This window comes from Marmota marmota, unplaced genomic scaffold (genome assembly GCF_001458135.2).
Source record: "Marmota marmota marmota unplaced genomic scaffold, marMar, whole genome shotgun sequence".
Taxonomy (NCBI): Eukaryota; Metazoa; Chordata; class Mammalia; order Rodentia; family Sciuridae; genus Marmota; species Marmota marmota.
In genome coordinates, this window is record NW_025999895.1 from 5484478 (window position 1) to 5510120 (window position 25643).

Sequence of the window (25643 nt, forward strand, 5' to 3'; positions counted from 1 at the left end):
ATCTTTGTTTTCAAAGGAAGGGTGTGTCAAGGACAGTGAGTGGAAATACCTCCATCCACAGGAACTGTAGGAGTGGAGGAAAAAAATAAACAAGGGAAAACATTCCAGGGTAACCGAGGGAAAACCTGGACAGTGAAGAGTGCAAAGGGGGACGCTCATATACCAAGGTAATCAGATGGAGGAAATGCTTGAGCCACCAGGTGTCCCTTCCATGAAGTTAAGACCTCATAAAGGAAAGCCACTGCTAGTCTGGTGTTTTTCTAAGACAGCAGTGCCACCTTCTGTTGAGTATGGGTTATACAAGGGTCAGGATCTTACCTCACTGAGGAGGTAAGATCAGAAACCTAAGTTAGCGGAAAAAGAATGCAACAGAAACACCAAAAATGTTCCATTTCCTATGGGATGCTCAGCTGATTCCCCTGACCTCTTCTCTGGTTTGGGACAAACCCAGCACCCGCAGAACCTCATTAGTGCCACCCCTGGGTGATGGACAGGACTGAAGACTCCCTGTATAGCTGGGACCAGAGTTACCATCTCTCATTCAAACTTCCAAATGAAGAATTTTGTACTCATAGATAATCCTTAACATCAGTGATTTAAAAAAAAAAAAAAAAAGCAATTTCCACTCTTGGTATCCCCCTGTGCCAGAGATTAAACCCAGGACCTTGGGCATGCTAGTGCTTAGTTACAACCTCAGTCCCAGTCTTGGTGATACTTTTTTTTTTGGACTGGGGATGGAACTCAGGAGTGTTTTACCATTGAGTTACATTCCCAGTTCTTTTAATTTTTTATTTTGAGAAAGGTTTTGCTAAGTTGCCAAGGCTGGCCTTGAACTTATGATTCTCCTGCCTCAGCATTCCCAGTCGTTGGGATCACAGCCTCAGAAGCAAGCAGAAGTTCTGGCAGCTGTGTTCCTTGCTACTAGTGCTACTGAACACAGATATAACTGACATTATTAAGCCACGTATTGTACTTTTACTTACTCAATCCTCATAAAATAAATGAGGTGGATTTTATTATGATGCCTATTTTCCAGACAAGAGTGTTAAAGAGATTATAGGTTAAAGAGACTAAGGTTAAGGGAGAGATGGAATTCAAACCTGGGTCTAATTCCAGAAATTTAATTTCTCTCCACCATGGTGGGCTGAATTTGCTTACTCTGGATACTCTGATGCCCACAATGAGCAAGATCCCAAAAGGGGAACTTAATAAACTTTTGCAGAAAAATAGAAGTTATGACACAACTATTTAATATACTAATTCATAATTTCTGTTTTGAAAGAATAGTGATTCTTGAAGTTGGTCTGCAGATCCAAGGGGTCTGCAAAGTCTAAATTATTCTCATAACAGTATGTTATTTTGCACTGTGTTGCCATTTGCAGAAGCAATGGCGTATAAGCTGCTGGACAAATAACGGCAGTGGCACCAAACTGTAGCTATAGTTACTGTAAACTCAGTTTATTAAAAAGAGAAAAAGTAAAACCATTTTCATGTAGGAACACTACTCTGGCAAAGTAGTAAAAATGATTAGTTATTTTAAAATATATTTAATTATTAAATCCTGATCTTTGGAAAAAATGTACAATCTCTTTAATGCGGTGTATGATAAACTGGGGGGAATGCATGAACCTTTTTGTTGCATGCCAAAGTACGATGGCTGCTCAACAGAAAGCACATATGGTGAATGCCCGAGTTCCAAGCTGAGCTAGTCATTTTCCTCAGAGAACACCGTTTCTACTTTAAAGAATGACCACAGACAAATTGGTTATACGATCTTGGGTATCTGTCAGGCATTTTCTGAAAAAAATGAAGCATGTCACTTCCAGGAAAACTCTTGATAGTACAATGCAACTTAAGCTTTCAAGGAAAAAATGTTAGAATCTTGGAAAACATACTCCCCATTGTATATTTGATAGATTTCTGTTACTTAACAGCTTGTCTGATAAGATCAATGATGTTACTAACAAACGTGATTTTTTTTATATTATAGAACAAAATGTGTCAACATGAGATCTGTGTACACAGTAAACCAACATCTTTATAAATCACCAGTGACTGATAATATAAAATCATGCAAGGGTAAAAGACCCATCGAAAGTGTTAAGACAAATCTGAAGCTGGGCACACACCTATAATCCCAGAAACTCAGAAACAGGTTTGCAAGTTCAAGGTCAGCTTCAGCAAGAAAGACTATCTCAAAAGAAAGAAAAAAAAAATTGGGTATGTAGTTCGGTGGCAAAGAAACCACAGATTGAGTTTTTTTTTTTTAAATGTTTATTTTTTAGTTATTGGCGGACATAACATCTTTGTATGTGGTGCTGAGGATCGAACCCGGGCCACACGCATGCCAGGCGAGCGCGCTACCGCTTGAGCCACATCCCCAGCCCAGAAATACTGTTTTTCACAAAAGTGTTATTTGTGTTAATTTGTAATGAGCTGAATTTTGTTATTTTAAATTACATATAATTTCAACTTTTCTCACTTTTAATCATTTTTTTTCCCTCCAGGGCTGAGGACTGAAGCTAAGGTTACTCTACCACTGAGCTACATTCTCAGCCCTTTTTATTTTGAGACAGGGTCTCCTAAGTTGCTGAGGTTGGCCTTGAACTTACAATTCTCCTGCTTTAATTTCCTGAGTAGCTGGGATTTCAGGCTGGCTCCCAGTTTATAATAAATACCAATAGATAAAATTTAAATAAACACAAGTTTTTTTTGGATCCTAAGTTTTTTTTTTCCGGGTACTGGGATCAAACCCAAGACCTCATGCATGCTAAACATAGCACCTTACCACTGAACTATACCCCAATTACAAGATCCTCAATTTAAACAAAAAAAATTTTTTTTTGTAGTTGTAGATGGACAGAATGCCTTTCTTTCTTTCTTTCTTTATTTATTATGTGGTGCTGAGAATCCAATCCAGTGCCTCATGCATGCTAGGCAAGTGCTCTGCCACTGGGCTACAGCCCCAGCCCAGGATCCTCAATTTTTAATTGTGTAATAACCAAAATGTTTTGAGGACTGCTATAAAAACATAAAAAGTGAATCTTGAAAAGCCAAAGCAGAACAGAGAACGCCATCTAGTGGAATAGACAGTTATGACAGCAACTTGCTTACTAACCAATTAAAAGATACTTCCAACATGTACCCCTGTAACAAGTTATATTGTTAGAAACTTTATATACTTAAAGCAAAAACATTCAAATTAAGGTTTTAGAATAAAAAACTTTAAATATCAATTAAAATAAAACTTGAATGTGCCAGAAAAACTCTGGGTTTGAGGTATAGGCTGCTACCTGGAAGATAGTCTGATGCATCTGGGCCAGATTTGATAGCAGGCTCATGCTGGGCAGGGATTGTTTCTAGTCATCAGGACGCATTAGGATACTGGTGACTGGCGGACATCTAATCCGGCAGCTCTATATAAACTCTCCACCATTACTCTCTAAAATAACTAAGTCAAGTTACCTTAGGACTGGATTTGGTGTTCTGATTCCTGAGGTCTGCCCAACAGAAATAGAAATTATTCCACAAAAACTTTTATTTTCATAGGAAGACTTGAAATTCAAGTGACTGAATAAGGTACAGTAAAGCATATCAGTCAAGGGCCAAGTAGAAATGATAGGACTTTCTAATCCCAATGCGGAACTGAGAAAGAGAAGGCTGAGCACAAAAGACACATTTACAATCTCCCTGAGTGTGCCGTTTTCTGGAGTTCACCCCCACCCCCATTTCTTTATTAACTGCTCCTAGACAGCAGAAAAGTCTATTTTATTTTTCATGATCTGCCCTCTCTGATAAAGATATGTTCTTCCCTGAGGATTTACCTCAGGGACCACAGCACTCTACAAGGGGTGATGGTCAAGTGCATGTACCCCATTCTTAAGTCAACTTTCCCAGATGGCCTTCCAGCTTTGAGCACAGGCTGCAACTGCACACATAAAGCTCCAGTCTGGTAAATCCTCTTTTCCCTCCATAATTCAAGCCCAACACCTGATGGCTCCACCAGATTGTTGTATACTCGGGCTCAATGACCCTTACACCCAAATCCAACAACAGAATAATACTCACACTACTACTACTGACTGTTTTCTTTCTGCAAGCTGAGCAGTGTGGGACCATCTTTGAACTAGGCCACAGGTCTACCTTATGCCTTCCTGCTGGAATGCCCAGGCCTGGGTTCTTCACTCTGTGCAGAAGATACTTTGCACCTAATTTTTAGGGTCCATATTTTCTTTCTCTTGTATGCTAATGCCAAAACTTACTTTTTTTTTTTCCTTTTTTTTTTTTTAAAGAGAGAATGAGAGAATTTTAGTATTTATTTTTTAGTATTTGGCGGACACAACATCTTTGTTTGTATGTGGTGCTGAGGATTGAACCCGGGCTGCACGCATGCCAGGCGAGCACGCTACCGCTTGAGCCACATCCCCAGCCCTCTTTTTCCTTTTTGTAATGCTGGAGAGTGAACCCTGGGCCTTGTGCATGCTAGGAAAATGCTCTACCACTAAGCCACATTCCTAGTGCAAAACTTATTTTCTTGGTAAAATGTGTTTTTGCCAGGAATGGTGGTGCACTCCTGTAATCCCAGCAACTCAAGAGGCTCAGCTCTAAGCAAGTTAGCAAGACCCTGACTCAAAATAAAACATAAAAGGCTGAAGATGTGGCTCAGGCTCAGTGCCCCTGGGTTCAATCCCCAGGAAAAAAAAAATAAAAAAAGTGTTTTTATGTGAATCATCTATAGCCTTTCATAAATTTATTTCTATGGCTGCAAAGAGTTGTATTCAATCACAGAATCAGTCCAAGTACGGAACAGCTCACACTATATTTTCAGATATACTGTTGTTCTCCATACCTGTGGGTTTCATTATCTGGATATTCAACAATGGATCTAGAATATTTTTGGGGGAAAAAAATCGCTTATGTGGGCTGGGGTGTAGCTCAGTGGTAGAGCGCTTGCCTTGAATGTGTGAGGCACTGGGTTCCATCCTCAGCACCACATAAAAATAAACTAAACAAAGGAACTGTGTTCATCTACAAGTTACAAAAAAAAAAAAAAAAAATTAAAAAAAAATCTCGTATGTACTAAATATTTCCCTAAATAATACAGTGTAACATTTATTTTCACAGCATTTACACTGTACTAGATATTTTAAGTAACCTAGAAAATCCATGGAGGAGGACATCCACAGGTTATATGCAAACACTACACAATTTAGATAAGGGTTGTGAGCATCTGCAGATTTTGATATTCACATGGGGTGGAGGTGGGATGTTCTGGAACTAATCACCATGGACACTGAAGGACTACTATTTAGATTGTTAACTGGATAGTTTTCCTAAATTCTACTAAGTCATCTTGAAGGCTTCACCTGGTTTCAAAGTAGGTTTTTTTGTTTTGGGGGTACCAAGGATGGAACCCATGGTTACATAACCACTAAGCCACATCCCCAATGTTTTATTTTGAGACAGAGTCTTGCTAAGTTGCTTAGGGCCTTGCTAAGTTGCTGAGGCTAGCTTTGAACTTGTGATCTTCCACCTAAGCCTCCCGAGTTGCTGGGATCACAGGCTTGAGCTACCATGCCCAGCTCAAAGTATGCTGTTTTTTGATTTTTCATTTGTTTTGTTTTGGTAGTACTGGGGATTGAACCCAGGGCCTTGCACACACTATTCAAGGACTTTACCGCTGAGCCACATAACTAGTCCTCACCCTCAGCCCTTCTGATTTTTTTATTTTGAGACAGGGTCTCAATAAATTGCCCAGGCTGACTTCAATCTTGTAATTCTCCAGCCTAAGTCTCCTCCTAGATAGCTGGGATTATAGGTATGCACCAGTAGGACTGGCTTCAAAGCAGTTTTTTTTTTTTTTAAAAGAGAGAAAGAGAATTTTTTAATATTTATTTTTCAGTTTTTAGTGGACACAACATCTTCATTTTATTTTTATGTGGTGCTGAGGATCAAACCCAGTGCCCCAAGCATGCCAGGCAAGCGTGTTACCGCTTAAGCCACATCCCCAGCCCTCAAAGCAGTTTTTAAGTGCAAAATTTGATCCCTATTCCCCAGGCCCAGAGTAATGGAATTAGTTTTTCTCTTTAGGGGCTAAAAAAAAAATGTCCCATAAAGAAAGACTCCTCAAAAGACACATGTCCAATGCCCAGTGAATAACATAGCAGTTTAACTTGGAACAAGGGGTCTTAACCTTCATCGCTACTGGACCACTAAGAAACTTGACAGGAATCACTGTTAATTACTCTCAGCTGCTACTGGGATGGACCTATGAGAAGAAATGGCTTCATGAAAATAAATATGTCTTCCTGACCATTAAACACAGCTTGCCCAAGAGTGAAAGTTGTACATCCCTAGGAAAATGAGGATTGGGATCAACATCCCCAGCAGTTGGGGTGAGGTCTCATATTGGTCTGAGCCTCTTGGAGATCTTTTTCACTTCTAGAAGCCTAAGAGAATCCCAAGTACACATGGCAACCCTCATGCCTTCCTGATTTCTACAAAGCACTTGGGAGACAGTGTGAGTTGTGAGACTCAGGCCTCTTGCTTTCTAGTCCAGAGTATGGCACAATCTGCAAGCCTGGAAATCTACTCTGCCTCAGGACTTATTCATTCCTAGGTTGCCTCAAAGATCTTTCTTTATAAAGCTGGCACTTTATAAATGCCACAAGGTCACACAATTAATTATTAGTGGGACAGATCGTGACCAGACATATGAACTGAGCCATGATGTTAAAATGCCTTGTTCGTATCCAGCCACCCCGCCACAGCCAACACCAAATACCTTTGGGTCATCAGCCTCAGGTTTTTCAGTCTCTGAATCGTCATCTTCCTACAAGACAAAGAATTTAGAGGATTAAGCTTAAAGGAGTGGGCCTGAGAGTCTCACATGCATAACTAAGGTTGGAGCAAAAAGCTCATTTACCCAGAAGGGGTCATCCCACCAAGAACCCCTCCCCTACCAAATGACCCACAGCTAGAGAAAGAGAAGGGGAAAAGGAGATGTTCTGAGGTGGGGGGAATCCAAAAACAACAGCAGCTCAAAGTCAACAGTTACTCCAGTGGTGCCACAGTCCACATCAATGAAAATGCTCAAGGTAAAATATTACATAAAGAGTGGAAAGAAGTTGTAATTTGCTTCAGAAAAGAATAAAATTAGGTTACAGGATAAAACAAGCATAGTGTTTCCACTGAAATATGAATGATTTAAAACCAGTATTATGGACCTTTCCCCCCCTTGCCTTTCATATTCACAAATATATTAGATTTAGACCTAACACAACACTGTTCAACATAAAAAAAGAGCTGTGACTCAGACATCTATACCCTGGTACCTCAACCAGTAGAATTCACACTAACATGAACACAGGAAGGTAGACATATGACTAGAGCAGGTGACCTAGGAAAGGCAGGACTAAAGGGCAATGCAGTCTTTCTTGGGTCCCAGCTGAGTGGGTTCCGCCTCCACTGAGTGCTTACATTACTGACTGCCACTGATCCATTCTGCCCACCTTGTTCCTTATCCAAATGAGCACCATGTGAATAAGACATTGTCCAGAGCAAGACCACAATTCTACTGAACACTTATACTAATATAACGAAGGTCCCAAAGATCAGGCACAGCTATTTTGTTAGATAATTAAATCCATGTCACTTCCATTACCTACAGCACTCCCAATACATGAAAGCTTTTTTAGTGCTGAGGAAAAACTGATTTGACACTGTTATTTTCAACAAAGTTACACTTTAAACCAAATGTGACCCAGCACTCTAGATGTTACTATACACACCACCTAAGAGTTGTAAACAAATATAGTAATGATTTTGAGACTTAACTGCCCTGTAAGGTGCCAGTGAGTCAAAGCCTTTGGATGCAATCTCCATAATCTCCTTAAAATGAAATCAATCAGCCAAATAATCAGTGATGGAGCCAGCTGAACACATATTTCAGAACATCTATTTTGGGATTGGTGAAATTTTACTAAAATATGAAACAAAGCTTAAATATGATGGAAATTCTAAGAAAAACAAATATGGAACAACATTTAAAAAATACACATTATGTAAATGTATTAAAGAAAACAGTTATGAAGATTAAGGCAATATATACATACTTGAGAAAAGTCAAGAAAAGATCTTATAAAGTTTTTCTTAAAAAAATATAATCAACTCTGAATTATAATTATTAATGGCTGAGGCTAAAGACATGAAAATACTTCACAAAAGAGCACAGAATATATTTCTATTAATTTGGAAAGCCATAACGCTGGGAACTGAACCCAGGGCCTGCTAGGCAGGTGCTCTACCACTGAGCTACACTACCAGCCCTAATTTGGGAAGTATTTTAATGCTAACATTAACATATAAACATGTAATAACATGTTTAAATAAATAAGTGTGTCAATTCAAACTGTTGCAAAATAGCCAGACTCAATCAATATCGAAATTCAATTTTGTACATATCTATGCTAAGCATTAGCATGAACTTCCTTGCTTTTCCTCCAAACATTCATTCAATCATTTTTATGGTGGTGGGGACTGAATGTAGGCCTTGCACATGGTAGGGAAGACTCCATTTCTGAGTTACATCACCAGCATCTCCAAACTTAAAAATTCTGATTCATAAGCCAGGCTTGGTGGTGCACACCTGTAATCCCAGCAACTCAGGAGGAATGTAAATTGAAGGCCAGTCTGAGCAACTCAGCAAAGCCCTAAGCAACTAAGTGAGACCCTGTCTCAAAATAAAAAAAATAAAAAGGGCTGGGGATATGGCTCAGTGGTAAAGTGGCCCTGGGTTCAATCCTCAGTACCAAAAAAAATTTCTGGTTCATGCTGCTCTCAGGTGATTGTGAATCCTATGTCTTTCTTGTTAATAAAAACAAGTTCTCCTTTCTTTGTTATCCAGTACCTACTTAACATAAAGTGGAAGAAAATGAAATTTCCTTTCCTTATCTTGTTAACCAACTGAAGTAATTAAATGAGCCCCAATTGAGATTTCAAATAATACAGAGTTGATTTCAGATATAAATAACACACCAATTAGGATGAACACACCATTATATCATTTAAGTAGGGAAAACTCATACAAAACACCCACTGATATCTGAGTTAAATAAAATAGTCCACTATCTTTCCTTGCAAATTTCAATTCCAAGGTTCATACAAAATGGTCCAGGTAAAAATGGATTTCATTTTCAATAGAACTACTGATATTCAACTTAGTTTCTTCAACCAATGGAAAACAAAAGGGGGGAAGAAATGAAGTTCAGCCATAAAATGGAATATTATTGACACAATTCAAAAGTTTCTTGACAAACAAAAAGGTGCTTTGAGCAGCTCTGGATTCAAGAAATTTACTTACCGACTGTTTGCTGTTCTCATCTTCCTCTTCTTCATAACCATCTTCATCACCCCCTGGGCGAGAAAAGTCATCATCTCCATAGGCATCAGACACCAATCCACCTTTCTCTTCTGAAACAGAGGTGGTAAAAGATGGAGAAGAAAGAAAGAAAAAATAAAAAAAAAAAAGCAAGAAAACTTTCTAGTGACTTGAATGGCTAAGACTATCTCTGAAGAAAAAAGGGGAAATTAATTCTCATGTAAGTGACCACAGACATAAACATGGAAGAATATCACACTAAATCCTGTTTCTAATGCTGTCAATCCAGGCTGGGGGTGTAGTAGAACACCTACCTAGCATTCATGAGGCTCTGGCTTATATTCCCAGCACAGCCAAAAAAAAAAAAAAATTAAAGCTCTCAGTCCAGGGCTGGGTTTGTGCTCATTGGTAGAGCACTTGCATAGCACATGTGAGGCACTGGGTTCAATCCTCTGTACCATGTAAAACAATAATAATAAGCAAATAAAATTATAAAAAAGGTTTTTTAAAAAAGCTGTCAGTCCATCTACACTAGTTTAACTGAAGCCTTCCCTTCTCTGAATTATCATAGCATGGAGCTTGAACATTTCTTTTGACATGCTCGCCTCTACCTTGTATCATAGGAACCTGTGACTTTGCCTTCTCTTATAAGACAGACTGTCTTATTCATTTTCGTACCAATTCCCTTCACTTTCCAAATGAGAAAACCCAAGGCCTAGATACATTAGGTAACTTGCTCTTTTTTCTACTACCCCAAAGAAATCTGTTCCTATTCTAACAAGGGATTCATAATTCGAACAAAACAACAAAATTGCTGATGGGCTTTAAAAACTCACAAAGAAACAGAATCACCCAGAAGCTTTAAAAAAAAAAAAAAAAAAAAGCTCACAAATACCCAAATTTTATGGCGTAAGCTACAGAATTACACTCTCTGGAGTGTAATTTAGACATACGTCTAAAAAGCTCCAAGATATGTTTAGAGATCATTCCTAATTTAAAAGTCATAAATTTACCAAGACACACGTTTCATCACTCTCCAAGTAGGTTTTACTCATCTCCCTCCCCCCATCAAACAAGGAACCGGAGCGAACTGGTAGTGATGCTGCGGCCGTGGATACCTCTCTCCCTTCGTCCATCCCAATGCCCAGCACAGACTTCTATTAAGTTTTAGCAGAAGAGTAGAAACAAAGGAAGGAAACAGTTCTTACTGTAGAATCTCTAATGTTAAACCTAACTCAGGACCCCGACTGCGCTTCGGGGCTCCGGGGTCCGAATCGTGGGGCACAATGAACATCTCTTCCCCTCCTACCCCACTAGGAGAGCAGCATTCTGAAAGACGCTCGATTCCCCCTTCAGCTTCCCACTCGGGCCTCACCAGCCGCACCGCCCACAGCTTCGATTCCAGCTTCGCCATCAGACTCGGGTTCTGAATCCTCGGCGTAAACCGCCAGAGACGACAGAACGTTCTTCTTCCCCGCCATTTTATTCCCACAGCTTGGGCGTGGCTCACGCCTATGACTCAAAGACGACGACTTCCGTGAGGAAAGTCAACTTCTTCCGGATCCCAAGAGACACCGCGCCCGATGGTAACCAATCAAAACCGCCGTTTCTGAACCTGGCCCATCCCTCAGGTCTGCGTTTGATTACGTCATCATCGCGCGACGGCTGTAAGGTTGTAGGGGTTGTACCTGACAGGCTATTCCCAGGGGTTTATCTTAGAGTTGGGAAAGGTGTGTAGAGAAGTGTTTGAGCCCTTGCGGAACCAGCGGACAGCAGCGGCCGGGCAAGAATCCTTGGCCCTTAGAGGCCCTACGGCCGGGTCTGATACCTGGGGGTAGTGAAAAGAGGGAATCTTCTGCTGGTGAAGGGAGAAAACTGGATCTGGGGCTCAGAGGAAGAAAAGTGGAAGAGCCGGTCCTGGGGGGAAGAATAGTCGTCAAGACTGCCCTTACAGAAGAAGGAGCAGTAGGTGGATCTTAGAAAAACAATTCCACGTTCTCCAAACTCTTCCAAAGACAGTTGCGTTTCTTGTGATCTGATTCTAGCTCTGGGCTAATTGGCCTGGGATAGTTCAATGTGTTTATGTTCATGGAGTCTAACAGTGCAGATGATAATTGCCCAGGAATGTATTGCTTGAGACAGTTCACCTGCAACTTTACTACTTGAAAATAACATTGCTTAAGTGTAATATAGCAGATTTATTCTTACAGAAGAAAAACAATCAGTGTTTTAAAAGCAGAACAGAGACTTCTCGTGGCAATCTTCCACCACTTTTGCTTTAACTTTTGGCTACTAATTTTCGTTAAGATGAACACCCACCCTCCCTCCACTTCCTTTGACCCTGAACGGCGAGTCCGGAGCACATTGAAGAAGGTCTTTGGGTTTGACTCTTTTAAGACAACTTTACAGGAGAATGCGACCATGGCTGTAGTGAAAGGTAACATGAGACTACCTGCCTTTAAATTTCTACTGGCTGTACCATAGCATAACATCATCCTCCTAAAACTTCCTACTTCCTCACCTTAGGCCTGTAACTAGTTTTGGAGATCTTTAGACTTATCATCTAAAGCTGCAATTTTAATGGCAGAATCGCTCACCTGTTCTGATTCTTACATTATATAGCTGGAGCCAAAAATAGTCTTTGAAAAATTATTCCTAGATTCCCATTTTTTGTTTGGATAGTCACAAGGTAATCCCCTTGTTGAAAAGTAAGTATTTGGGTCCCCCATAAGAAAGGAAGGAGCAGTAAGATTGTAAACTGGAGATATGATCATTGGAAATTGTCCAGAGGGGAGCAGCAGTGTAATATTTAAAAAAAATTTTTTTAGTTGTTTTTGGGCTTTTATTTTTAGTTATTTATATGTGGTTCTAAAGATTGAACCCAGTGCCTCACACATGCTAGACAAGTGCTCTACCACTGAGCAACAACCCCAGCCCTGCAGCAGTGTAATATTACTGATATATTTATAAACAAAATATCTCTAAGTGATGTCCTTGTGTGTCTATACAGATGTGCCCAGTCACCTAGCAATATTCTGCTTTTACAACTGTTTTTTTTTTTCAGTCATCTATGTCCCAGCAGACTCAAAATTTATGCCCTTCTTATTATTATTCGTGTATGTGGTACTGAGGATTGAACCTAGGGCACCCTACCACTAAGCTACATCCTTAGTTCTTTTATTTTTTTATTTTGAAATAGGGTCTCACTAAGTTACTTCAAACTTATTATTCTCTGCCTCAGCCTCCCAAGTTGCTGGGATTATAGGCAGATGCTACCATGCCCAACTCATACTCTTTTGTTTTTTAATACCAGTACCAGAAATAGTTTTCAGATATTTCCAAATATTTTAGTATCCTTGTCCTTTTTATAGAAGGGACAGAAGAGAGTTAACATATCCAGATCTTCCCCTGTGCCAGACACTGCTAGATGTTGTTCCTACATTCTCTTTAAATTTTCAACAACCTTGATGGAAACAGGAAGCACTGAGACGTTATCTTTTTGTGTTTTTGCAGGTGACAAGGATGTCTTTGTGTGCATGCCCACAGGTGCAGGAAAATCCCTTTGCTATCAACTCCCTGCACTGTTGGCTAAAGGCATCACTATCGTTATTTCTCCTCTTATTGCTTTGATTCAGGTGAGCTTTGGGGAATGAAGGTGGTAACCCAAAACAATGAAGGAATGGTTGTTTATAGTTAGAAATTTTACTCCTCCTTTATTTGGTCTTTGCCTTTTATTTTCTCTGATTTGCCTACATTACTCTTGTTGGGTTTCTGAATTGCCCAAATGTAAGGTTCTCTATTAGTGCATGTCACTCTTGTGGGTCACAAATGAGTCTTACTGTTTTGATGGCCTGAGGTCCCTCATCCTCTGGGTTTGGTTTTTGTTTTTGCTTTTTGGTTTTGTTTTGTTTTGTTTTGGGTTTTTTTGGTGCAGAAGTGTATGAAACTTTATCTGTTCCATACACCAACTCACTCTCACATCCACACACATGTGCTCGTGATGTTAGGATAAAAGGTGCAGGTGTATAGGTAGCTAAATTGATATGAGGAATCCCTGGTGTCCTGGTTTATTTTGGCAAGTGTGCAGGTATGTGAAACCGAAAAAGAGATGAGAAACTCATTGGGACCTTACTGACCAGATGTTCTGACTGTATTTAGTGCCTGCAGATGGGCTGATGGAATTAGAATTGAGGAAGTAAGGCCATGTGGTTAAGAGCCATCCACCCAAAAGAAAGGTACACAGACTGGGAACACCAGTTGTACTTTGCCAGTGTTCCCTATTCTCAGGCTTTGTGCCAGGTGCTTTATATGCATTCACATTACCTTTAAAATGTAAAATTTCATTCATTTCTTACTACAGTCTTATTAGATGGTTACTATTTTGGGAGAGAGAACTAGAACTGAGTCCCAGGGGTTAAGAAACAGCCTGAGAGCAGGTAGCACTTTAATGAGCCAGGATTAGATCCAGGTCTTTGTGACTCCAGAGAGCCTGTCCTCTCAGCCACTTCACCTTGCATACTTCTGGGCAAAGAGCAGATATGTGGAAGGAGGGGAGGAGGCTTTATGACTGGGAAGTTTCCTGGGGAGTTGCAATGAAATTGACCACTGATTCTGGCCTTGTCCCCTTTTGCCCTCAGGACCAAGTGGACCATTTGCTGGCCCTGAAGGTACAAGTGAGTTCCCTGAACTCAAAGCTTTCAGCGCAGGAGAGGAAGGAGCTGCTTTCTGACTTGGAGCAAGAAAAACCCCGGACCAAGCTTCTCTACATTACCCCAGAGATGGCAGCTGCATCCTCCTTCCAGCCCACCCTGAATTCCCTAGTGTCCCGCCACCTTCTCTCCTACTTGGTGGTGGATGAAGCTCATTGTGTTTCCCAGTGGGGACACGACTTTCGTCCTGATTATCTGCGTCTGGGTGCTCTGCGCTCCCGCCTGGCACATGCCCCATGTGTGGCCCTGACTGCCACAGCCACCCCACAAGTTCAAGAGGATGTGTTTGCTGCCCTGCATCTGAAGCAACCAGTTGCCACTTTCAAGACTCCCTGTTTCCGGGCCAACCTCTTTTATGATGTGCAGTTCAAGGAACTGATTTCTGATCCCTATGGAAACCTGAGGGATTTCTGCCTTAAGGCTCTTGGACAGAAGGCTGATAAAGGGGTGAGACCCTAAGGTTGGGGACCAAGGTGTTATCTGCACCAGAGAGATGGATAGTTTTTCAAACCTTTGCTTTTCCTAGCTTCTTAGTCAGGCTTCCTAAAACTTGTGTACAAGCTGAGTACAGTGCCTGTAATTACAGCTACTTGAGAGACCAAGATAGAAAGATAGAAAATTCCAAGCCAGCCTGGGCAACTTAGTGAGACCCTGTTTCAAAATAATTTTTTTTTTTTTTTTTTTTTTTTTGCTAGGGAAGCTACTAGGAATTGAACCTAAGAGTACTTTACCACTGAATTACATCCTTAGCCCTCACAAAGTCTCCTGGGGTCTTATTAAGTTGATGAGGCTGGCTTTGAACTTGCAATCCTTCTGCCTCAGCCTTCCTAGTCACTGGGATTATAGGCATGCACCAGCATGCCTGGGTCAAAATAAAATTTTAAAAAAGAGTTGGAGATATAGCTGAGTGGTAGAGTGCCCCTGGGTTCAGTTCTCAGTGCTTCACAAAACAAACTTGGGCACAAAAAGAGTTATCCCTTTCATTACCTGGCATTGTCCTCCTCAATGGGGTTCCCTTGTCTTGGCTCCATCTGTGGAAAACAAGCACATGGTCCCTCTGTGTGAAGCCTTTGCTGACCTACACAGGGTTTTGGGGAGTAGGCAGAGGAATTATAGAGGCTGGACTTTAGGCTGCTTTGGTTCTGCTTCTTCTGAAGCAGGAGAGCTCTGTTGGTTGTCCTGCCTTCTCAGGAGACTGAAGTTGACAAGATAAAACACAGAGCTTCTTCTGAAGCAGGCTGCACCTAGCAGGCTGATTGTTTTCTTCCCACACCTCTTTTCTTCCTGTCTCCCCATTCAGTTGTTGTCCGGCTGTGGCATTATCTACTGCAGGACTAGAGAGGCTTGTGAACAGGTGGCCATAGAGCTCAGCAGCAGGGGTGTGAATGCTAAGGCTTACCACGCAGGTAAGAGATGTCCAGGCTATGTGGTCCTCTTCACTTGAGGAGGCCTGTTTTGTTCCTATGGATTCTGGATAATTAGGCGATTCATTATCTTTTTCCAGAGACCCATGCAGAGCTAAAATTCACTTGATTCCGCTAAAAGGAGTCCAGGTGTGAATGAGGTCTAAAATAAGAGTTGTAATTCCTGAATTCTTTTTCTTATCCTGTGCCCACCAAGCAGCAGGGGATGCATTTTTATAAGTCCAGATATAAAAAACCAGGTCAAAGAAGCACAGGCTTTGGAGGCCAATGGACAACAGTTTGAGTCTCATCTAACATTTATTGAATGCTCTGTGCATTCACGTTGACCCACGGGCTGAGGTCTTTATGTCTATTAACTGAGATTCTTCTGTGAGATTAAGTGCCCAGCCCCAGGTCATATAGCTGGGAGTGATGGACTCAGGGTGGGTATAAAGTGCCCAGCAATGTAAAACCCAAGGTAAACCCATGGGAAATGTGGGTTATCCTTCCCCACCTTCTCCACCTTTGCAGGGCTGAAGGCTTCTGATAGAACACAGGTGCAGAATGAGTGGATGGAGGAGAAGGTCCCTGTAATTGTTGCAACCATCAGTTTTGGAATGGGAGTGGACAAAGCCAATGTCAGGTGAGCTCTGCTTCTTGCTTTACCTTCCTGGTTGGAGCCTGGCTCAGGGTAGTTTGCCTAGTTCTGTGCTTCAAAGAAGTTATAAAAGACTTAGTCATAGTTGTGTCTCTCATAAGTGTCAGAGTCTAATCTTATTCTAAGACTGGTATTTATTCCACTGGGCCTCTGGCTGTGAACTTTTTTGGATCCCCCATATTTGTTGAAATTACCCCCTTAACTCCTGCCTCTAAGCTGGGCTGCTCCATGGCAGAGAGAGCTGCTAATGTGCTACAGGCATCTCAGCCAGCTTACTCTGGGATCTTTTTTCTGCTTCCTTGTACCTGGCCACAGTGGATAGAGCCCTGCTCTAGTGGCACAGGATTCCCCCCTCCATGAGGACTCAGCTCTTCCATATCTCATGCAACTCATTCTTTTGAATCCCACAGGTTTGTCGTCCACTGGAATATTGCCAAGTCAATGGCTGGGTTCTACCAGGAGTCTGGCCGGGCTGGCAGGGATGGGAAGCCTTCTTGGTGCCGTCTCTATTACTCTAGGAATGATCGGGACCAAATTAGCTTTCTAATCAGGAAGGAAATTGGGAAACTCCAGGTAAGTCATGGGTGGTATTAGCCTTTTCTAACTGAACCCACCACTCTCCAGTTTTACACAGTCTATTTCCCAGTCCAGCTGGAGCTTCTGTAAGCTAGACAGGGCGTTACTGGCCAGGGTTTTGCAGGGTAGTAGTGGTGTGTAGGGTGGACAGGCAGCTGACAACAAGCTAGTTTGGTCTTATTTTCTTTATAAACATTTAAATTATGCTATTTTACAGTCAAAATCAATCTTGCCCTTGTTTTAGTGAGCATTGTTATATGAGCATTTCCCATTGTTATGTGTCTTTTACTTTTGCTTTTAGCCATTTTTTATTTTTTAATGGTTAGGCATTCTTCATAGAAAACCTAAAAACAGAACCAAACATGTAAGAGAACCTGATATGTGATAGGTAGCATTATAAATCAACAGGAAATTGTTGGAAAAGGGGGAACTGTTGAATAGTGCCAACCAAAAAAAATTTAGGTCCCTACCTGATAGCATATACATATGAATTACAGGTGGGTTCAAGACCTCAAAAAGCTATAAAATTAGACGGTGAAATATTTTATCTTCTTGAGGAAGAGCAGAGCAACTCAAGGTTTTTTTTTTTTAAATAAGTTTAAGGGGCTGGGGTTGTGGCTCAGCGGTAGAGTGCTCGCCTAGCATGTGCAAAGCCCTGGGTTCAATTCTCAGCACCACATAAAAATAAGTAAACAAAATAAAGGCATTGTGTCCAACTACAACTAAAAAATAAATGTTTTTAAAAAATAAATAAATAAATAAATAAAAAATAAATAAGTTAAAAAAAATTTTTTTAGATATTGATGAACCTTTATTTAATTCACTTATTTGTATGTGGTGCTGAGAATTAAACCCAGTGCCTCATACAAAATTAGGCATATGCTCTACCACTGAGCCACAACTCCAGCCCCTACTCAAGATTTTTGAAACAGAAACCATAAAGGAGCACGTGATGTATTTGATGAAATTCAAACTAAAATTTTCTGTATAATGGGCAACACCATAAATTAAGTGAAAAAAAGGGGAAGATATTTGTAGTATATATTATTGGTGGGCTGTTGAGAGAACTCCTTATAAGAAAAGGTACCAGCCTCATAGCACAAAGCACAGACAATTCATAGAAGAGGAAAACAGAATATTTAATAAATGTACAGAGATGTTCAATGTTACTTAGGAATCAGAAACATGCAAATCAGAAAACAAGCTATCCTTTTATACCTATTAGGTTGGCAGAAATGTAAAACATTTATAACCAATTGTTGTTAAGAATGTGGAGGCTGCGTATGGTCATGTGAACCTGTGGTCCCAGCTACTCAGGAGGCTGAGACAGGAGGATCACTTGAGCCCAGGAGTTTGAGGCTAGCCTGGGCAATAGAGTGAGACCCTGTCTTTAAAAAAAAATAAAAAAATTACAAGAAAATTTAGCCTGGTGTATGATCTAGGGTTGGAGTTATTATGTGTGTGTATGGGGGAGTACTAGGGATTGAACCCAGGAATGCTCCACCATTGAGCTATATCCCCAGTCCTTTTTTTAATTTTTATTTTGAAACAAGTCTGGCTAAATTGCTGAGAGCATCACAGATTGCTGAGGCTGCCTTCAAATTTGTGTTCCTCCTGCCTCAGTCTCCCAAGTCACTGGGATTATAGGTGTGTGCTACCACATCCAGCCTGGAGATACTTTTGTAGTAGAAATTACAAGCCTGGAGGGCTGGGGATGTGGCTCAAGTGGTAGAGCGCTTGCCTAGCATGCGTGAGGCACTGGGTTCGATCCTTAGCACCACATACAAATAAAATAAAAGATATTGTGTCCACCTAAAAGCTAAAAAAATAAATATTAAAAAAAAAGAAAAGAAATTACAAGCCTGGAAAGCTATCCTTTTAAAAAAAGAAATATTTGAATACATTAAAAAGTTTTAAATTTCTATCAATTCTGAAGCTATAAAAAATGTATATGGCAAAAAGTCCCATAAACAAAGTCAATAGATAAACAGTAGATCTGGGAAAATATTTCAGTATAGAAGCAAGTAAAAGGTTAAGGTTGAGAACAGAGAGCTTTTGCCAATTGATAAGAAAAAGGACACGAAAAGCAAAGAATATGAAAAAAATGTTCCCAGAAAAACTCATCCAAATGACATTTCAAAAGATGCTCAAATTAATAGCAATCAAATAAATGCAAATTAAATGTTTTGACATGCATGTGAATAAGCTCTAGCCCTGGTTGCTAGTGGGGCTGTGTAGGAAAGAGGACTCATGCTTTGCCAAGCAAAGAGTTACAGTCATTTTGAAGAAAGCAATCTAGCACCTTCTATCATTTTTTTTTTTTTTTTTTGCAATGCTGGAGACAGAGCCTAGGACCTTGCACTTGGGAGGCAAGTGCTCTGTCACTGATCTGCACCCCTAGCTCCCTGTTACCCTTTAAAATACAGGTGTACTTTGACCCAGATATCCTATTTCTGGCATCAGAGTCTATGAAATAAAAGTGCCAGTGCATAAGCTCATGTGTAGAGCCTGTGAGGCAGAATTGTTCATGATGACAGAAAATGACAAAGAAGATGAATGTTGATCCTTGGGCAGTGAGTAAAGAAATCATGGTACATGTTCCCCATGAGGGGATACAAGGCACAGCTGAGGCTGAGGAAGGCTCCTATCTTATTTTTTAGAAATTCATATTTATTACTACTCAGACGTTTGTTTATGCTCTGTCTACTTTTCTGAAATGCAAACTCCATGAGAGTGGGACCTTTTGCTTTCTGTAACTGTAGTGCCTAGATCTGTGTTGGGAACAGAGTTAGTATTTAGTAAATGAATGGCTAAATTAAGGAATGGGGAGAGAAGGTGAATGCAAGTAAAGATTAGGATGGAGACTTTTGTGGACAGAGAATGATGGTTTGCCCTGAACTAAGGGAGCATGGTTAACTCATCTCCATGATCTGAAATTCACATTAGACAAGGTAAAGATTTTGCTAGGATGATTGAGTAGAAGGTATTTATTTGAAACTTACTAACAGTGAATTTTGGGAACCTACGCTAGACTCCTTGAAATATTTAAGATCATTGGAGAGAAAGAGAAGATCTAGAAAACTTATAGAGAGAGAACACAGGCGATATATGATGGACTGAGAACCAGAAAGGCATCTGGTTTCTCAGCTGGAACACTAGAAACAAGATAACTGTGAAGTAGAGCCTTCAAATTCCAAACAAATGCCAGGCCCATTTGGTGGCACATTCCTGTAATCCCAGGGACTTGGAAGGCTGAGGCAGGAGTATCTCAAGTTCAAACCCCACCTCATCAACTTAGTGAGGTTCTGTCTCAAAATAAAAATATAAAAAAGGTCTAGGAATATAGCTAGTGGTAAAGCACTCTGGGTTTAATCCCCAGTATCTGTCCTCCTCCCCTACAAAATTCTAAACAATTTCCAACCTAGAATTTTCTACCCAGTCTACCAGTTAAGCATGAAGATAAAGACATTTTCAGATGCAGGGTTTCAAAAAATTTCCTCTGTGTCATGTCTGGCTAGTAAGGGATGCTCTCCATCATAAAGAGGTAGTTAACTTGGAGAGGAAAATGGAGATGTGACTGAGGAGCAAGACAAAGGGACAATGTTCAGTGGGAGTCAGAAAGACAGCTGGGCACAGGCCTACAAAAAATCATGCAGATGAAACTGGGGGATGGAAGGTTCTAGGAAGGAAGTTTCCAAAAATTAAAGTGGAACCTGCATTCCAGCTCCAATTCAGATGAATTCCTTATTATGTCAAAAGATTTGAGGGTGAATTAGTGACATCCTGAAATCTAGGCAAATGGAACAAACAAAGCAACTATTTCAGGGAAAACAGAGTTATAAAAAAGAAAACCTGACCATGGGAAATGCAATTCCATGGTTTAGCTTGAAGTAGTGTTGACAGGGTTATAATGAGGAAAATATCAATGTGATAAGAAATTGCAGTTGAAACACATTGAGAGATTGCAGGTGAAGGAAGTATGTGCATTCATCTATATCAGGGGGAGGGGCCACCTAAATGCAGTAAGTCAGTAAGTAGGTAATGTCTCAGGTATCATGTCATATTTTCTTCACTTTTCTGTATTTCTTTTAAGTTGACAATTTTCTTTCTTTCTTTCTTTTTTTTTTTTTTTTGGGTGTAGATGGACTCTACATAATGCCTTTATTTTTATGTGGTGCTAAGGATCGAACCCGGGTCCCGCCCGCACTAGGCGAGCGCTCTACCGCTGATCCACAGTTCCAGCCCCAAGTTGACAATTTTCTAAAAGGAAATTTTTAATGAATAGCTGTGTATTAAAAAGGCCAGTGGTGCATACCCATCACTCAAAAATAACAACTGTTAACCTTTTTTTTTTAGTTTTGTTTTTTTAGTTGTAGTTGGACACAATATTTTATTTTATTTATTTTTTTATGTGGTGCTGAGAATTGAACCCAGTGCCTCGCACATGCTAAGCAAGCACTCTGCCACTGAGCCACAACCCCAGCCCCCCAGCCCCCATTAACCTTGTGTGTGTTAAGCCTCTGTATATACATTAGCAGGTAGGGTCACACCATATAAGGACTTATATGAAGTCAGATCATATCATGCTTCCCACATGGCAGTCCAGGGCCCTTTGCATGAGAATCACGTGGGGAGCTTTTTGGAAGTATAAAATATTTCCAAATATTAAGGCTTCTGTCCCAGAGAGTTTGATTCATTAGCCTAGGGATTTTGATGTACACACAGGTTTGGGGATACCATTTAGTAAATGGCTTTATTATTGTCCTGTAATAGTTTTCTCCCTCATTAATTTTTGTAGTGACAATGTAGTCTAACTCTGTGACTTTTAGTGGTCATTTTCTGTCTCCAGGAAAAGAGAGGGAACAAAGCCTCTGACAAAGCCACCCTTTTGGCTTTTGAGGCCCTGGTGACCTTCTGTGAAGAATTGGGGTAAGTGACTTATTTTAGTTATGGAGCAAAATGTCAGATCATTTCCTCCCCCAGCAGCCATTATCTGACCAGCTAACATAAAACAGCCTTTGTCCACCAAGGGACAAAGATCATTGGGTTTTGTATTGAGGACCCTTCTTCAGGACCCTTCCTCTTCTCTTCTGGAGACCCCAGCCACTCTGGCAGTTTGAGGATTTGTTTAGCATTTTAGGTGGTCATCCACCTTTCCATTCTACTCCCTTCTAGGATGACTGACATTATGTGGCCAGCCCCAAGCCATTGGCATTATGGTCATCACATGCCACTGAGCTGGGTCTTTTGCTTTACTCCAAGTATCCACTCTTATCTATGTCCCAAACAGAAGCATGTGACCCTCTTATCTTTTGGGCCAGGAGGCATCACGTGCTTTAGAGAAATCACCCTTTCTAATAGCCAGCCAGCCCACATGGAACCCACTTGTCTCCTTTGTCTTCATCTGTGGGGATTGGGCAGGGTGTCATGATTGTGGCTGGACACATGTAGTTGTTAGTGCCCCCTGTGAGGGACACCCCAAAGGACTCTGTTATACTTGGTCTAAAAAGCTCTCAGATTCGTCTGATCTCATGGAACAGTCCTGGGAGGACAGCAGATATGATTGCCTCAAAAACAGATGAATAAACCAAGCTCTGGAGAGGTCACAATCATAAAGCTCAAGGTAGACAGAAACCACTAAATTTGTGCCTCCTAATTGTCAATGGAGTGCTCATTTCATATACCTATGCCATCTTGGTTTTTGTAAGCATAGTGTCTTCTTTTTGTTAGCTTGCTTGCTTGTTTTTATAGTGCTGGAGATGAAATCCAGGGCCTTGTGCATGCTAAGCGAGTGCTGTACTACTCAAGACTAGAATCTTGAGACAAGGTTCTTTGTAGAGGTACATAGTACCAGTGTGAAACAGATGTTTTGGGCTGTCTTCTGGAAACCAGGGAGACACTTCCTTAGGCACTGTCTTTGCATTCCCATCTCTGTCCTTCTCACATGAGTTGGTGGCTCCTTCTGGAAATGATCATCTCTCATTTGGTCTCTGTGGTAGGACCACACCCAGCAAAAGTGGTAGACTGTAATGCCAGGCCCACCCTTGCCTATGGCCCTCGCCACCAGAACCCTTTTCAGGCACTGGTTTAGGGATTGCTAAATTCAGCCTTCTTGGGCTCCTTGAGCGGACATCTCATTTCTGGTGAGGAATAAAAGGACCACCGAGTGTTCTTGCTAATTGTCAGAGCCCCCTCTGCTGGAAGCACCCTGGCTGGTTCTTGTTTGAGGCTCTGGGGGTTAGAACCTGCCAGGCAGGGAGACGATCCTCTTTGAGGCCTCTACTTCTATTTCATCTCATTTCAAGGAGCTGGGGTTTCTGAGTGTGTCAGTGGGCCAGCTGGGGGTAGGGGCCGAGGCATCCATGGGCCCAGGGAGTCCAGCTGAAGGCCTCCTGGGCTTTGTGCACAGCCTTGTACTTGTGTCTTGTTTTCTGTGTGTGAGGGTTCTGGATCCCAGGGCTTTCAGGCTGGAATAAAACCCCTGGTACGTCTGTAGGACCACTGCTCTTTGAATAAAAGGGAATGTTTATTATAAAATGGGGCAGAACATGAAGAAAAAGCTCCTTTCCACCCTATATTTGCTCCTTTTCTAAGAATAGTTCTGGTTTGAGGTCGAGGTGAGGCAGCTTTTCCTGCCAGCACTCCCTCAGGGCGGGCACCTGGCAGTGAGAGGATAGACCAGTGCAGTGGGTTTGCTAAGGTCAGAACATTTCTAAAAGAAAGCTGTTGTAGATGTTTGGGCATGTCGAGGTGGCACCCTGTGAGTAGCACTGGGTGGGAGGGTCTGGGACCAACAGAAAAGGGACTCGGGTCAGTTGGGATTGAGGCCAGGTTGTGGCACCCAGCAGTGTGCCTCTCATCTCTGCATGTAGCTGTTTTCTCTGGGCTGTAGCCATGGAAAAGCATTATTCATGACAGGGTTTTTTGTGTTTTAGTGATCTGGGAACAGTTATAAGGCATGAAGCAACCTCTGGCCTCGCGGCCTCAGTACCTTGAGATAGAAGAACAGCTCTGTGTTTAGGCCTGAGCTGAACTGTCTCTTGCGGTCTCCGAGCTGGGGAGCACAGAAGCCCAGTATCTTCCTGTTTATCCACTCATATGCTCATTCACTCATGTGTTCAACCAATATTGATTGATATCAGCTTTGCCAGGCACACTGGCCATGGGAATAAAATGGTGATAGAAAGAGACCCATCTCCTGCTTCTGTGGTGCTCAGTTTCCATGGGAAAGACAGGCATTTGTCAGGTAACTGATGATTCTTGCCAGATAATGATAGTGTACACCTGCAATCCCAACTACTTGGGTGGCTAAGGCAGGAGAATCACAAGTTTGAAGCCAGCCTGGGAAACTTACTAAGATCCTGTCTCAAAATAAAATAGAAAAGGCTTAGGTTGCTCAGTGATAGAGGACTTGCCTAGTATGTCCAAGGTCCTGGATCTAGTATCCAGTACCACAGAACAGAACAAAACAATAAAAATGTACAATTTCTGTTAAAAGGGCTCTGAAAAAAAAAGATAAATGGTGTTTTGATAGTATATAGCAGGTGCCCTACCCTAGTCCAGAGAGTCAGGAGAAATTTACCTGAGGAGTCAGGTTTAGACTGAGATCTAAAGGGTGAGGAAGCACTAGCTGAGCAAGTGTAGTGTTGGTGGTGCACACCAAGTCTGTGGCAGGACAGAGCAGGGCTTTTTCAGGAACTGAAACTTGCTCCAAGAACCTAGGGGCACGTGCCAGATGGCTGGTCGGACAGGCAGGGCCAGCACACAGGGAGAGTTGCAGGTCCCATAAGGCTTTGCTGGCTTCTTCTGGTGACCACATCTAGATAGAAAATGCACTCTTACAAGTTAACAGATTTGAAAAGGAATTTTTTACTTCATTTGGTTTGGTTGTTTTTGGTGTGTGTGTGTGTGTATGTGTGTCCTCTTCATGTTGCTGGCTGGGCTGGGAATCTATTGGGGGACCTTCTTATCTGTTGCTTCTCTCACCTGAGGACAGAGGCGAAGACCTCTGCATGACCAGCATCAGACCTACCTCCCAATCTTGCTATCTGACCAACCCTAAGGCAGACCCAGTGTTTGACTAGATTTTTTTTTCCTGGTGAGAAAAGACGACTGGACCCTGAGTCTGAGGGGACCACAGAGGGGTATGGGAGAAGCAGAGGAGCCCACCTCTCGTCTTCTTGGCCCCCAGGAAGTCACATCAATCCTCTTCATATTCTGTCTTCTCCAGTGGAGGGATTAAACCAAACACAACAGCAAACATGAAGAGAAACAGGACTGTGGAGATAAATAAGCCAATCACTATCAGGCCCCCCAGCTCCCAGGGGTTCTCCCAAAACTCATCATGCCAGGCGGTCTTCTGGATTGCCGCTTGGTCCATATAAACCTGGAAAAGAAAAGACGGAGGCTGTGAGTTTGGACCCTCAAGGTCCTGTCTCAGGTGCTACTCTCCACTCCCAACCTTCACACTAAGTAGCAGCTGCAGGGAATAGCTGGCCATGTGTGGTCACTGAAGAAATGGTGAGTCTCTGAGCTCCAAGTCTCCAGCAAGCAACAAATGGAGTTTCCCCCTTTGTAGAGAGGGCCCTGCATTCTTCCCAGAGGCTGCCCCGGAGCCTCCCTTTCTCTCCTGAATAGCTCTGGTATGAGCCAGGACATTCGTTCTATCCGAGGCCTACTCAACTCAAAGCTAAAAAGCACTGCTATGCGTCCTCCCTAACTTTTCCTGCCCCAATTGCTAAACATTTGGGAGGCATTTTGAGAACAACCGCATAGGAGCCCACCCATGTGCTGTGGTGTGCTCCTATAGTCCCAGTTCTCAGGAGGCTGAGGCAGGAGGATCACTTGAGCCTATGAGTTGGAGGCCAGCCTAGCCAACAGAGTAAAACCCTGTCTCAAAAAAAAAAAAAAAAAAAAAG

The 25643-nt window shown here is 41.7% G+C and overlaps 4 protein-coding genes across 11 annotated transcripts in view; 1 reads left to right on the forward strand and 3 right to left on the reverse strand.

Moving 5' to 3' along the window:
- LOC107157776 (SAP30 binding protein) overlaps positions 1 to 10918 on the reverse strand; it is a 40924-nt gene extending 30006 nt beyond the window's left edge. The window contains exons 1-3 of one of the 5 annotated variants that reach the window (XM_048797861.1): positions 10755 to 10918; positions 9362 to 9471; positions 6785 to 6832 (exon numbers count right to left, since the gene is read on the reverse strand). In XM_048797861.1, the coding sequence (XP_048653818.1) occupies positions 6785 to 6832; positions 9362 to 9471; positions 10755 to 10860 (264 nt within the window). In that variant the 5' untranslated portion in view covers positions 10861 to 10918. The remainder of the gene's footprint in view (positions 1 to 6784; positions 6833 to 9361; positions 9472 to 10754) is intronic. The other 4 variants (XM_048797859.1, XM_015504183.2, XM_048797860.1 and 1 more) reach the window with 4 other exon arrangements.
- Positions 10919 to 11043: 125 nt separating this feature from the next.
- Recql5 (RecQ like helicase 5) overlaps positions 11044 to 25643 on the forward strand; it is a 33664-nt gene continuing 19064 nt past the window's right edge. For 2 of the 3 annotated variants that reach the window (XM_015504181.2, XM_015504182.2), the window contains exons 1-7: positions 11049 to 11816; positions 12893 to 13014; positions 14017 to 14535; positions 15389 to 15494; positions 16023 to 16134; positions 16560 to 16722; positions 21575 to 21654. In XM_015504181.2, the coding sequence (XP_015359667.1) occupies positions 11687 to 11816; positions 12893 to 13014; positions 14017 to 14535; positions 15389 to 15494; positions 16023 to 16134; positions 16560 to 16722; positions 21575 to 21654 (1232 nt within the window). In that variant the 5' untranslated portion in view covers positions 11049 to 11686. Of the gene's footprint in view, positions 11817 to 12892; positions 13015 to 14016; positions 14536 to 15388; positions 15495 to 16022; positions 16135 to 16559; positions 16723 to 21574; positions 21655 to 23660; positions 24431 to 25643 lie in introns of those variants that run through there. The other variant, XM_048797858.1, reaches the window with a different exon arrangement.
- Smim6 (small integral membrane protein 6) lies at positions 24575 to 25105 on the reverse strand. Its single transcript, XM_048797864.1, has 2 exons — positions 24895 to 25105; positions 24575 to 24711 (listed from the first exon to the last, which is right to left on the reverse strand). Exon 1 carries the CDS (start codon positions 25103 to 25105, stop codon positions 24926 to 24928), a length of 180 nt encoding a protein of 59 aa, XP_048653821.1. The 3' UTR covers positions 24575 to 24711; positions 24895 to 24925.
- The window catches only part of Smim5 (small integral membrane protein 5), a 13285-nt gene continuing 12216 nt past the window's right edge, over positions 24575 to 25643 (reverse strand). For both annotated transcript variants that reach the window (XM_015504185.2, XM_048797863.1), the window contains exons 4-5: positions 24895 to 25111; positions 24575 to 24711 (exon numbers count right to left, since the gene is read on the reverse strand). The gene's annotated coding sequence lies outside the window, so the exon portion shown is untranslated. The remainder of the gene's footprint in view (positions 24712 to 24894; positions 25112 to 25643) is intronic.

What these genes read in the sequence shown, in the direction of transcription:
- Smim6 (XM_048797864.1), bottom strand. Translation starts at nt 25,105, where the DNA reads ATGGACCAAGCGGCAATCCAGAAGACCGCCTGGCATGATGAGTTTTGG.